The sequence below is a fragment of the Zalophus californianus genome, chromosome 15, assembly GCF_009762305.2.
Source record: "Zalophus californianus isolate mZalCal1 chromosome 15, mZalCal1.pri.v2, whole genome shotgun sequence".
NCBI lineage: Eukaryota > Metazoa > Chordata > Mammalia > Carnivora > Otariidae > Zalophus > Zalophus californianus.
The window spans coordinates 53,227,385-53,241,317 of NC_045609.1; the positions used below are offsets into that span (position 1 = coordinate 53,227,385).

Here is a 13,933-nt window from a genome sequence, read left to right on the forward strand (position 1 = left end):
AAAAATAGCATAGTACAAAGTCCCAAATTCTCATACACTGTAATTATAGTGCACTGCCATCACTGCTTCATTTAGCCATATAAGGAGCGTATGGTATTTTCCATCTCTCATAGAAGGGCTATATTCACCTCTGCCATACAGCCTGTTTTCTCATTCAAGGATAAAAACAGTAATCATTCAAAATCAGATTTCCATACACATAGTTATCACTGAGTTAGTTTGTCCTTTAGAACAGGTTAATTGTTTTAAATATATGAATATTACAGCGCTGAGACCCTAAAAACAAATATTTTGAGATGTTAGAGGATATGACCAAACATATAATTATTTTTAGATGATGATTCAGTATGATCGCAACAAAGTTATTAATATATTTAATGCAGTTACTTAATTAACTCAGATACTTGGAGAAGCATCTTTCCCAGAACACTTGTGAAAGGACATTCAGAATCACACAGAAGCTCTGCCTTTGGACAACCTCATGATAACTGTCATAAAATAAATGTATTGGAAAATGGAGATGCCATCACTCTTAACTACTAGGCAAAATATGTCAGATCAAGAAATGGGATTAAAGTAGTACTATTTTATTAAAGACTATCTTTAAAATGGTTAATCTTTCATTTTAAAGTTTCATACACAAAATAGTGGGCTCAAGGAAATGCTTCATAGCCACCTCACTCTCTTCTCTTCCCTCCCCTCTAACCCCCTCCCAAAACCCAGCCCAATATACCTCACAAATTGCCAGCTACTACCAATAAAACCTACATAAGATTGATTTTATGTTCCTCAGTTCCCTTGGTCTAAAACAATGGCTTTGATCAGTATTGTAAAATGACACAAAGAGGCAAGCAAAGCTTGGATTCACAACAGCACAAAGTTCTATCGCTGCCAAAGGAAATAGTCATAGAAAGAGACATTTTCATACTTGGTTTAAGCAGTGCTGCAGTAAACCATTATAATCTGGGATCTGAGTTGCTTCAGTGGGCTAGAATTATCTTTACAATAGCCATATCATCATGGCTGAAATATGCATTTGATTATAATTTTAATAACACTTAGCTTTCCAGATGCTTGTATCGATGCTTTTTGTTAATGCCTTCAGTTTAGACTACATGCTCTTGATGGAAAAATTAATGCTATACTATAGCAAAACAGCTAAAAAGTAAGCTGGACTCAATCTTTTATGAAGGCTATAATTAATATATTTACTGAATTTAAAAAATTTTATCAAACCAGGAACACCCATTTCTCTTCTCAACACTCCTTAAAGAGATAAATTTCACTTTCTGCATAAATTCACTCTGTCAAGGTCAAGACCCATCTTTAATAAATAAGACCCTTTTAAACAAAAGGAAAGCAATAGATTAAAATAATATTTACGAAGTTAAAATGCAATGTCTCTCGGTAACTGCTTCTATAGTTTGTTTGGGTGTGTTTCTTTTTTTCTTTTTTCTTTTTTCTTATTTACAGCAAAGTCCGAGAAATAGATACCTCCTTCCCCTCCCCCACCACACACACAATAGATCTTCCTTTACATGCAATCACCCAATCTCAAGTAACAAATTCTTAGTAGCAGTTACCTTTGAGTGTCCAGTTTTTAAGGATCGATAAAATTAAAAAGTGTACAGTATTTATTTTCTTCTTTCAGGTTGATTATGTGACCGCTCTGGCAAAAGCACTTTGACAACTGTAAGAAGAGAGGGCATGCGCACACAGGGAACTGTGGGGGCTGAAGTCCTTCACTAGGTACTCTGCCTGACTTAAGCACGTTCAGCCAAGGAAAGGAGGAAGCCTCGCAAATACTGATTCCAAGGGGAAGAGGTTGTGCCTGGATTACATTATATTTTCCTACCAATCTGAATCACGAATTGTTGAAATGAAAAGGGAGAAAAATAAACTGGTTTGTCAACTTGATTTAGGAATCCAGGTTCAAAGAGAAACTGGATTGAAGGACTCAAAATGAATAAACCCAGCAGAGCTACCTTAAATAGTATTAGAATGGTAATGACTGGGTAGCCAGCAATCGGAACCCTACCGGAGCAAAAAGAGATTGGGTAGGGAGGGATTAAAAAAGGAGGGAGGACTACAAGGAAAAGATAAATACTTAAAATCTGATCATCCTTTAGAGAAACATTTTTAGTACTATAGAATGAAAAATACCACAATATTAAATGTGATATTAACCATGGAGATAAGGTAAAAAATAGGTTTCAGTCACAAATTTCTGACATCTTATCCACCAAGATTTCTTTGTATTTGAGTTTTCAAGGAAGGCATAAATCACTTAAGATTCTACTTGATATGCTCTGAATCAACTCATCTCCGTATTTTACTTGTCAAAATGAAAGTTTACTTTGCATTATTCATACAATGATCAATCAAATAAAATTCAACTCTTTTAAGCTAAAATAATATTTGGTGAAATATTAAAAAATAATTTGGCATTTAGTGTTTCATTGCATAGGACAGTGAACTTCTTTCTTTAACATAAAAAGTAAATACGGTTTCTATTTTTCAAAAAAAATTTTTTTTGTTGTGTATTTTTCCTTTGTTAACCTCATGACTCCAAGGCTGGAATCTCACAGCATATTAGCATCAACCGTTATTATCCATAGCTTCTGAGAGCAATAGTTCAACTACCAGTTTGCTCACGTAGGCAGAAGATATTCTTTTTTTTTTGTAAGATTTTATTTATTTATTTGACAGAGAGACAGCATAAACAGGGGGAGTGGCAGGCAGAGGGAGAGGGAGAAGCAGGCTCCCCACAGAGCAAGGGAAGCCCAATGAGGGACTCGATCCTAGGACCCCGGGATCACTACCCGAGCAGAAGGCAGTCGCCCAACCAACTGAGCCACCCAGGCGCCCGAAGATATTATTGCTTGTGGGATTTGGTTCAATGCCATTCACCCAAGGCGTTCAGAGTAAATGTCGGTTGATGACTATGCTGATTGAACTGGGAACCAAAAAATGTTAAGAATCATTTAAAACCGTCTTAATTCTATTTCCTTTCTTTGCCAATTAGAATTAAAGTATTACCAGAGACTACCAATTTGCAGTGTTAGTGGTCTTTGTTTCTAGTTGTTTCTAAGGAAAAAACCAAAACAATTTAAGAGGAAAAAAAACTATTGTGAATCAACCTATGAAACGCTCTTTTTAAAAGAACTAAATGGCCTTCTTATTCCTACTGTGAACTTATTTTATATTCTCCATTTTTTCTCTTCCTCTGCTCTCCTAAAGAAAGCTTCACTTCTGCCAATGTGCTGTACTTACCATTTGCATTCCAGAGTCTGTCAGGATCACTCAAGGTTAATCTTATTTCTGAAGATTTCCCTAACCTACCAAACTTCCATATTTTCAAATACATCAATTAGGTTAAAAAAAAAAGTTCCCTCTTAAAAAAAAAAGTTCCCTCATAAAATCCTTACAAAGACTTGTTTTTAAAAAATAGATTTTTAAAAGTATTTATAATTAGGGTGCCTGGGTGCCTCAGTTGATTAAACGTCTGCCTTCGGCTCAGATCATGATCCCGGGGTCCTGGGATCAAGTCCCGTGTTGGGCTCCCTGCTTGGCGGGGAGTCTGCTTCTCCCTCACCCTCTGCTGCTGTTCCCCCTGCTCCTGCTCTCTCTCCCTCAAATAAATAAATATTTAAAAATAAATAAATAAAATTATTTATAATTAATATGTCAAGATTTTATTGGTAGAAATTCTTAAGTTATTCAGGTGTGCTTGAAAGCAGTTTACTTGGGCATTTGTTTATCCACCTGACCCCAAGTGCAGGTCTAATAATAATTCATACAATAAAGAAAAATAAACTTTGGCCCCGACCCATGATAAATGGCAATCAGTAATCAGCACTGCCCATACTTAATGTAATTTTATTGTATTTGAAAATGAAGTAATTTCTGCTCTTCCTTTCCTAAAATGAGCATTCAAATCTAAAAAGAAAACGACTCAGGGCACCTGGGTGGCTCAGTCAGTTAAGCGCGCTCCTTCGGCTCAGGTCATGTTCCCAGGGCTCTGGGATCAAGCCCAGAGTTGGGCTCCCGGCTCAATGGGGAGTCTGCTTCTCCTTCTGTTCCTCCCCCACTTCGTGCTCTCTATCTCTCAAAATCTTTTAAAAAAGTAAAAAAGAACAAGAAAATGACTCAAACATAAATACCAACGTGTAAATAAATGTCAAGCAAAAAATAAATTACAGGATGACCCCCAACAAGGATAAAGACCTCTACTGAAATCCTGTCTTTTATTTAACCAGAAAGGAAGAACTTTCTAAAATTTTGTCTTCAGGTCACAGAGCTTAACCATATATCCCTTCGAATAGTCATGGAAAGCTGTAAAAAAAGAGACTGCAGAGTTAACTCATTGGGACATACATGGGTCAAATACATCTCTCTAGGCTTTCTTCCATTCCTTCCCTAATTATATCTCTAGCACAATGTTTATGACTCCTGGGTAATTGGTAGTTGCTCCATTGATGTTTGCTGAATGAATGAATGAATAAATGAATGGACGGATGGATAGATGAAATACAGTTTTTGATTATCTGAAACAGCCAAGGTTTGAATAAGTATAAAATTATTCTCCATTTAGAAGAGCAATTACTTTTTCATCAGCTGCATGAATGGATATGAAAGGGAGTGGTATAAAACAGAAAGCCGTTTTTGGTGGGGAGCACTATATGTAGATCATTTGATTATCATCATGAAATAACAGACACTCAGCACTAATTGAACAGGGAACTTTGTTCTCATCTAAGACTTTACAGTCTAATAAAGACACCCCCACCCCCGAAACTGCTTAAGTTCACAATAGCACCTAGAGCTAAATCCAGTGGATGTTTAGTCAGTCTTTATCTTGCTTGATCTTGCAGCAACACTGACATAGCTGACCACACCTTTAGATAGACTTTTCCCTTTGCTTCCTTTGTGCTGTCCTTTCTTGTTTTGTTTTTGTTTTTTTCACATTTGGAGTTATGTGCCCTCTGGCATGCTGGTGCTCTCTCTCCTTAGCTTTCAGTCTTCTTTGCTAACTGACTTTAAATATTGAATTCCTCAGGACTCTATCGTAGGCTCTTTTCTTACCTCACTCTATGTGAGTGGCTTTCCCAACTAAGGAGAGGACCAGGCCTATCATACTGATAGCTATATTCCCAACATCTATCACTGTGCCTAGCACATAAGAAGTAGGTATTCAGTAAATACTTGTTGGATTAAAGTTACCTTTATATGCAAAGGGCCAAGAATGCCTAGGCAATCTAGATGGTAAAAAATAATAAACCTAGAGGACTTACACTACTAGATATGAAGACCTATTATAAAGCTATAGTAATTAGGCTGTGATTATTGGCACAAGGATAAGCAAATAGACACAGGGAAAAAATAAAAAGTCCATAAACAGATCCAAATATGCATGGTCACCAGATTTATGAAAATAGTAACACTATAATAGTGAAAGGATTTTTTTTTCCATAAAGGATACTGAAGTCAACTGAATATCCACATGGCAAAAAAGAGATTTTCACCCTTGCCATACAATACACAAAAATCAATTCCAGATGGATTGTAGGTCTAAATGTAAAAGGTAAACAATAAAGCCTTTAAAAGAACATAGGAGAATATTTTCATGACATTGACATAGGCAACAAATTTTTAACAGGTCACAAAACCATTAACCATAAAGAAAAAATTTAATAAACTAAACAAATTAAGAACATCTGTTTACCAAAGGGCAGAATTAAGAGTGAAAACTCATAGAATGAGAGAAATATATCAGTACGTACATTTTTCAACAAAAGACTTGTAATCAGAATATATAAAGGATCCTCATAAATTAATAGTAAACATCCCAAAGAAAAAGACAAGTGACTTCAACCAAAGATATTCAAAGCTCAAAAACATATGGGGAAAAAAAGCCTATGATGACCTCACTAATCATCAAAGAAATACAAAATAAAACCAAAAATGCTAAATTGGAAAAGGCAGATAATACCATATATTAGCAAAGATGTGGGAGCAACTCATTCTCAAACACTGCTGGTGGAAGAATAATATAACTACACAACCACATTACAAAACTATTTAGCAGGATCTATTAAAGCAAACATTCAGGGTCGCTTGGGTGGTGCAGTCAGTTGAGCATCCGATTCAGTCTGGGCTCAGGTCTGTCTCAGGTTGTGATCTTGGGGTGGTGGGATCAAGCCCCATAGCGTGCTCTTGCTTATACTTTCTCCCTCTCTCTCTGCCCCTCCCTGTTCCTGCATGTGCAGGCACACACGTACGTGCACTTGCACTCTCTCTCTCTCAAATAAATTTTTAAAAACCAACATTCATACACCTTATGACCCAGCAATTCTGCCTCTAGATATGTACGTATCCAAAATGCAAACATGTTCATCAAAAGACATATTCAAAGCAGCATTAATCAGAAATAGCCTACACCTGGAAACAATCCAAATATCCATCCACAATCAAATGGATAAGTAAATTTGTGGTAGATTCATATAATGGAATATCATTAAGGCAAAGATAATGAAGAGATTCTTACTCCATAGAACAACATAGATGAACTGCATGAATACAATGCTGAGTGAAGCCTAACAGAGCAGAGGACATATTATATGATTCGATTTATATAAAGTTCTAATAAAACTAATTTACGGGTTAGAATTCACCATAGTGGTTAGCTCTGCAGAGAAATAACGATTGGCAGGGGACTTATAAAAGGGGACTGCAGGGATGCTGGTGATATACTTTATTTCTTAAACTAGATGATATTATACAGGTGTATTTACTTTGAAATTTCAGAAAACTGGACACTTATAATTTATGCACTTTTCTGCATTTTTGTTATATTTCCATTAAATTTCTTTTTTTGGGGGGGAGAAAATCACTTTATTCTAATTCACAAATGAGAACATCACAAAAGGTGATTTAAGGAGGCACACAAATATCTGCCCAATCCCAAATTCAAACCATCTCAATGAACTTCTATACAGGAAGAACAACCTTTTTTATTCCAATTCTGAAGAAAGCTGTATTTAATGATGAAGGAGAAGCTTAACTGGTGGTTTTACACTTTATATATTCACCATTCGCCACCAATTATATTTTTATGCTAAATTAACTTGGTTATGAGAGATGATTTTCCTTATCTTCAATTTGAACTTCTTGATTAGGCTAATCCATTTGCAAATCTGCACTGTTTCAGCACCTCGCTGAAACCTTCACAAAGCTTCAGGTCACCCTGGTTCTGGGCACACTCCAGAAACTGTTTCATCTCATAGTGGCATGGGCCAAACTGCTGCTGCTCTTGGTATGCTGGCTGGGTTTCCTGAGGCTCCTGGTAAGTGATGTCAGGCCTTGAAGGCTCAGCATTGCCTCCTCCACTGAAGCCCCCAGTGATGGCATGACCTATCGTGTGCCCGACAGCAGAGCCCACAGCCACGCCAGCTGCAGTGGTTGCCATCTGGGCCATGAGCCCTGGCTGCCGGGGCACAGCAGCAGGTGAGCCAACAGCAGCTGGTGGAGCCGCTGCCGGAGGCTGAGCTGCTGGCGCTGGTCTAGGTGCCACTCTCATCTGAGGTGCCCGGCTGGCCGGAGGGGCCATGCGGGAGGTGCGGCTCCGACTTCCACACGGCATGGTGACTTGCAGAGCAGCTCAGGGTCTAGAAATCCTCCATTAAATTTCTAAAACTTACATATATATTTGTAAAGACTGACTATCTTCTGTAAGATAAAGAGAAAAAATAGCACAATCTGGCCAAGTTAAAAGAGGAGCCCTAAGTCTAGGTCATGAAGCTAGAGAAATAAATGGGGGGCTCCTTACATGCCAAGCCTGTGTTATGGGCACTACATGCAAAGATGAAAAAAGCCAAAGTCTCTTGACTTGAAATACCTTGCAACCTAAGGAGGTAAAAATAATTGTGGTCAACTATGGTAAATTAGATATCCCCTAGGTAACCTAGGAAGCTTTTAAGATTGTTAAAGCCTAAGGCAATTTACAAATAGGAAATCCACATCCTCTGAGCGAGGATCTATTAAACAATTCTAGATCAGACTAAGTTTAAGAACACAACAAGAGAAAAAGGAGCAAAAAGGGAACCAGGTGAGTCAAATGTGGTTTGGTGGGCAATCTGGAGAGCACCTGGAGTTCTTCGTGTTTCTTGCCTCTCCATTAGCTTTGAGAGCATTCAGTCATTCAACAATTTTATGAAAGGCCTCCTAGCCACAAAGCAGCAATTCTAAAACTTCACCTGCTTTTTTTATTGACCTTCTCTCTAACCTGTAAGAGAAAACTGAGGCTATTAGACAGTAATGCCCTCAATTTCTCAGCTGCCTATCAGCAGGTTCCCCCCCACTTACAAACTTATCCGTAATCCCCATACTTCCTTCCCTTCTATCTCAAAGGAAGCTGAGTTCCCCTACAGGGTCCATAATTAATCACTCCATCTATAGTCTAGAGCTCATTCCTTCTAGTTTCCTTGAGACCTAGTTCATTAGTTAATTATTCCCAGCCTTCTCCTTCCCATTCCAGACAGGCAGTTTGAAAGAAACCTCTAGGTCCTAGCTCTATTTTCATTTCCAGTTGACTCCCAAACTTAACTGCATGTGGTTTCTGCCCGTACCATCCTGCTAAAAGTGCTCTTGCTTCTGATCTTACTAAAGTCACCAATGACCAACTAACACTTCTCGATTCTTATTTTATTTTATTTGCCATTCATCCTTCATAGAACACATGGTAAGCAGAATTCTAAGATGGCCCTCCAAGATTCCAAGCTAGAAAGACAACAGGAACCTTAGTCCTGTAACTGCAATTCTGCCAACAAGACTAAGCTTGAAAGCAGATTTGACGATTTGAACAGAGAACCCAGTCATGCTGCATCAGACTTCTGATCCCTAAAACTGTTAAGTCATAAATGAGTGTTGTTTTAAGCCATTAAGCTTGGGGTAATTTGTTAAACAGCAGTAGCCAACTAACACAACACTATTCTATTTTCTTTGAAGGCACTGCTTTCCTGGTTCTTCTAAAGTTTCTTTGGTCTCTGGGCTACTAAACAGAGCTTCCCCCAGGGTTCTCCTAATTCTACACTCTCCCTGAACAAGGTTATATTCATGAACTGGGAAACTGAGTTCACTGCCATCTAGGTTTCCAGAGCAAATCTTTTTGCTAAGCTCCAAACCACTGTTTAACTAACAACTTCTCTGAAGATCCTACAGCACTTCTCCCACATGTGCTTCTGCCTTTATTTCTAGTCTACTTATCTTTATCCTACTTAATGGGACTACCATCCATCTAGTCACTCAAGATAGGAACCTGGACATGGTTTTATCTTTTCCCTTCTCTATCACTTAGGAACAAGTCCAATTGGGCACTAAAACTTAATCCAGCCTCCTAAATTTCGGCCTGACATCCCCTCCTCTTCATTTGCAGCCAGTTTTAGAGTTCACCTGGACTATGGCGGTAATACCCTAATGTCTCTCATCTAGTACCCTTTCAAATGTGGCCTCCACACTAAAGCCCAAGTATTCATTCAAATACAGTTTTACTATGGTATGCCCCTTCCTAAAACTTTTAAATAAATTTTTCCCTGCCAACAGGATAAAATACAAATTTAACTCTTCTACTCTTCTTCCCAGCCATACCTAACTACAACAGTCCCTGGATGGACTATGCTCTTCTACTATAATGCCTCTGCACATATTACTTCTGCCTGAAATACCTTTCCACCTCTTGATAACCTACTCTACTCACCCAATAGAACCTAGTTCAAATGTCACTTCTTTGAAGCTTTCCCTGGCCACGTAAGCAGAATTGTCCATTCCCTCCTTTACATCCCCCTGTAATACAAACACACCTCTATTACAATATTCTTCATACTTTATTTTTTTAAGATTTTATTTATATATTTGTCACAGAGAGAGAGAACACACGCACAGGTAGAGGGAGAAGCAGGCTCCCCACTGAGCAAGGAGCCCGATTTGGGACTTGATCCATGAGACTCGATCCCAGGACCCCAGCATCATGTCCTGAGCTGAAGGCAGACGCCTAACTGATTGAGCCACCCAGGTGCCCCTATATTCTTCATTCTTTGGTGTAATTATCTGTTTATACACCTATCTTTCCTAGAAAAGCTCCAGGATCAGGACTGTATTCATCTTTGTAACCCAGGCACTGGGCATAAAACTTAAGAGATAAAGGTTTGCTGGATAAAAGTTTGTTGACCAAATCAAAGAACAAGGTTTTTACCTCAAATTATAGAGACTGAGAGCACTTCTTTAATGTTAGGTGAAGAGAAATTCTCTTGCCGTTAAAAGTATTTCAAAGACATTATGTTTAATAACGCTATATTTAATGTTTAATGAAGATATTCCATATCTTGGTGGAATTAATCTACTCTTTCTCCTATCACAGGACATTTAATTGGTTTACAAATTTTCACTGTTTTCCAAACTCAATGTTTCTTCAAGCCATATTTCTAAAGAAAAAGTTACTTGGTGGAAAGGCCTAACCTTAAGGCCTTAGATACATATTAACAAATTGTTTTTAAAAGGTTGCAGCAGGGGCGCCTGAGGGGCTCAGTTGGTTAAGCAGCTGCCCTCTGCTCAGATCATGAACCGAGGGTCCTGGGATCATGTCCAGCATAGGGCTCCTAGCTCAGCAGGGAGTCTGCTTCTCCCTCTCCCTTTGCCCCGCCCCCACTTGGGAGCACTGCTGTCTTTCTCTCAAATTAAAAAATCTTTAAAAAATAAATAAATAAAAGGTTGCAGTTTATAGTTACTGCAGAACTTACCTTCTAATATGAAAACAATGCATGATTAGTGTATATAACGAGGAATAATATAGTTACTGTTCTGATAACAACCTAACGTAAAGAAGTCTCTATTCTTTTGATATGCCAAATAAAATTAAGTCTCTTTCAGCATCCTGATATATTCAATACTTTTGTCATTCTTCATCATACCTTCATGTGATCAGGAACTACTACAGGTAAGTTTGTATACTTACAGCCTATGTTTATTAACTGGAGATTCCATTTCAAAAGACACGTCAATGTGTATATGTGTGTATTCCATTAGAAAAAAAACATGAACACACTTCATCTGTGTTTCCTATGTTTCTGGACTTCAACTGTAATTAATTGTATTTTTTAAAATTTTTTATTTTTTTAAAGATTTTATTTATTTGACAGAGAGAGCACAAGAAGGAGGAACTGCAGGCAGAGGGAGATGGGGAAGCAGGTTTCCCGCTGAGCAAGGAGCCTGATGCAGGGCTCAATACCAGGACCGTGGAATGGTGACCTGAGCCAAAGACAGATGCTCAACCAACTGAGCCACCCAGGCGCCCCAGTAATTAATTTTATTTTAAAACCAAATATTCATGAAGGTACAAATTTCCAGTTATAAAATAAGTCCTAGGGCTGTAATGTACAACATGGTGACTACAGTTAACAATACTGTATTGCATACTTGAAAGTTGCTAAGAGAGTAGACATTAAAAGTTTTCACCATAAGAAAAAAAATTGTAACTATGTATGGTAATATATAATAACTTATTGTGGTGATCATTTTGCAATATATACAAATATTGATCATGTTGTATGCTTGAAACTAATACAATGTTCTATGTCAATTATACCTCAATTTAAAAATATCCATATATATTTTATGTATCTGTATTCATCTTGGATCTAAATAATGCAGAGTGGCCCAGATATTTTTATATAAAAAGTTTTACACATCAAAAATTTGTGAACTTGGGGTGCTTGGCTGGCTCAGTCAGGAAAGCATGTGACTCTTGATCTCGGGGTTGTAAATTCAAGCCCCATGTTAGATATAGAGATTACTTAAAAATAAAATCTTTAAAATAAAAATTTGTGAACTTATAGGGTAACTAAATTTGTACTCTTTTTTTTAAAGTTTTTTTTTATTCATTTGAGACACAGAGATATAGAGAGAGAGAGCATGAGCGGGGGAGAGGCAGAGGGAGAGGGAGAGGGAGAAGCAGGCTCCCTGCTGAGCCAGGAGCCTGATGTGGGGCTCGATCCCAGGACCCTGGGATCATGACCTCAGCCAAAGGCACACACCTAACCATCTGAGCCACACAAGTGCCCCTAAATTTGTACTCTTAAAAAAAAAGTGCCTTGGGGTGTCTGGGTGGCTCAGTTGGCTAAGTCTGCCTTCAGCTCAGGTCATGATCCCAGGGTCCTGGGATGGAGCCCTGTGTTGGGGCTCCCTGCTAAGCGGGGAGCCTGCTTCTCCCTCTTCCTCTGCCCCTGCTCGTACTCTCTCTCTCAAATAAAATAAATAAATAAACTTGCTGATTTGATACAGCATACCTCCCTTTACTAGATCTTACCCATTTTCCTACTCTCATCATGGTAACTCAGTCATAAGAACCCTCTGAAGAACGTAAAAATTGCAGAATAATTTCAGAAAATATAATTAAAGCTTAAATGGGTCATTTTTCTCCCACTATACTAATTTCATTTTATATTTTAAATTTCCATTAAAAAATTATTCTGAGAGGCCACATGTTCTTTCAGAAGACTTCAGAGAAGCAAACCTTCCCCAGTTAATGTTTTGTCTTCAAATCTCCTGACAGTTTCACCATTGCACTTTAAATGCTGTTCGAAAGCCGCCCTCACTAAATTGGAATCAACAGGCACTACTCAGGGAGCTGGCCTGAGAGGTATCGTACACCAGCTTCTGCAGTTTCAACTTCATTCCCAAAGTTTTAGCTATGGCTACGAGCACTTTCCTAAGAGCTTTCCAACCACCTGCTAGACATTTCCATGCACAAGGTTCATCGTGTCACTCATCATTATCTATAGAACAAGAGTCAACCTCTTACCCTAGTATTTAGGGCTCTCCCCTTCTAATCCTAACCTACGTTCCCAGATAGTATTATTCCCACTTCTCCAAGCAAGGTGGTCTACTCAATGTCTGAAGCTTGCCAATGTTCCTGATCCCATATAGAATGCCCTCCTCGTCCTTTCTACTTATCCTAATCTCACCTTTCTTCAGAGCCTCCTTCAAACACCAGTTCCTAACAATAGCATCTATCTGCTTTGCATTTCTATTTATCTTTTCTCTAAGCTTCTTGGGAAGACCCAGCAAAGTCTGGTAGAGTATTTTGCAGGGAGCTTACTAACAAGAGCTAACATTTATGGAACACATACTGTGTGCTAGATAAAATGCCAAGTGCTTTCTACATATTAGTTCATTTAATACTTGTAAAAAACCCATGAGATAAATACTGTTACTGTCCCTAATTCCAGATGACAAAAATGGAAACTTAGAAAGGTGATTTACCTGTCCGAGTTATAAAACTAGTAAATGCCAGATCCTAGGACCTAATTTAAGCTTTGTCTAATTCTAAAGCTGTCTTTTTGTTAGTGACTCATACAAACAGATCCTCTGGTCCTACTTGATCAATACAGCCTAGGACACAGCTTGGGCTTCAAAGGTATGAAAAGAGGGAAAATTGTGGCTCAGCAACTTTTCTTTCTCCCATTGATACAAAGCTTTTATACAATGACCTTTGCCTGAAAACCAGAGATAAGCTCTAACCAAAGGATTCCAAATCCCACTCATGGGCAAGACCTAGTCCCACTCCAGGGTGTTCTAAAAACAACATGTCTTCAAGAGAATGAATCATCAAAAGAACTGATTTTAGTCTTTAAGGATCTCAAGAGCAAGACTGGTCCAGGCCTGAAAGTGATGGAGAGAACCTTTCTTGGCCATAATCTGCTTTAACAGCCAGTAATTTATATATGCTGTACAGGTTAACAATCAGAGGGATCATCACAACAAAAGGAAGGTTAACGGTCAGCATGTCTACCCAGGTAGCCCTTGGGTCCTAGTATTTGAAACCAAATGGTGTTTGTGTAATATCAGAGCCTTACATTCACAGAGGAGATTAGACTTTACC

At 38.3% G+C, this 13,933-nt stretch overlaps 2 protein-coding genes across 15 annotated transcripts in view; both read right to left on the reverse strand.

The window, feature by feature from the left end:
* CPEB3 (cytoplasmic polyadenylation element binding protein 3) overlaps nucleotides 1-13,933 on the reverse strand; it is a 186,615-nt gene that overhangs the window by 153,335 nt on the left and 19,347 nt on the right. The gene's annotated exons all lie outside the window — the stretch shown is intronic.
* Nucleotides 6,881-7,654, reverse strand: LOC113923656 (coiled-coil-helix-coiled-coil-helix domain-containing protein 2-like). Its single transcript, XM_035724309.1, has one exon. It carries the CDS (start codon nucleotides 7,640-7,642, stop codon nucleotides 7,175-7,177), a length of 468 nt encoding a protein of 155 aa, XP_035580202.1. The 5' UTR covers nucleotides 7,643-7,654; the 3' UTR covers nucleotides 6,881-7,174.

Bases quoted from the DNA above. Each gene is read 5' to 3' on its own strand.
- LOC113923656 (XM_035724309.1), bottom strand. From the start codon at position 7,642: ATGCCGTGTGGAAGTCGGAGCCGCACCTCCCGCATGGCCCCTCCGGCC.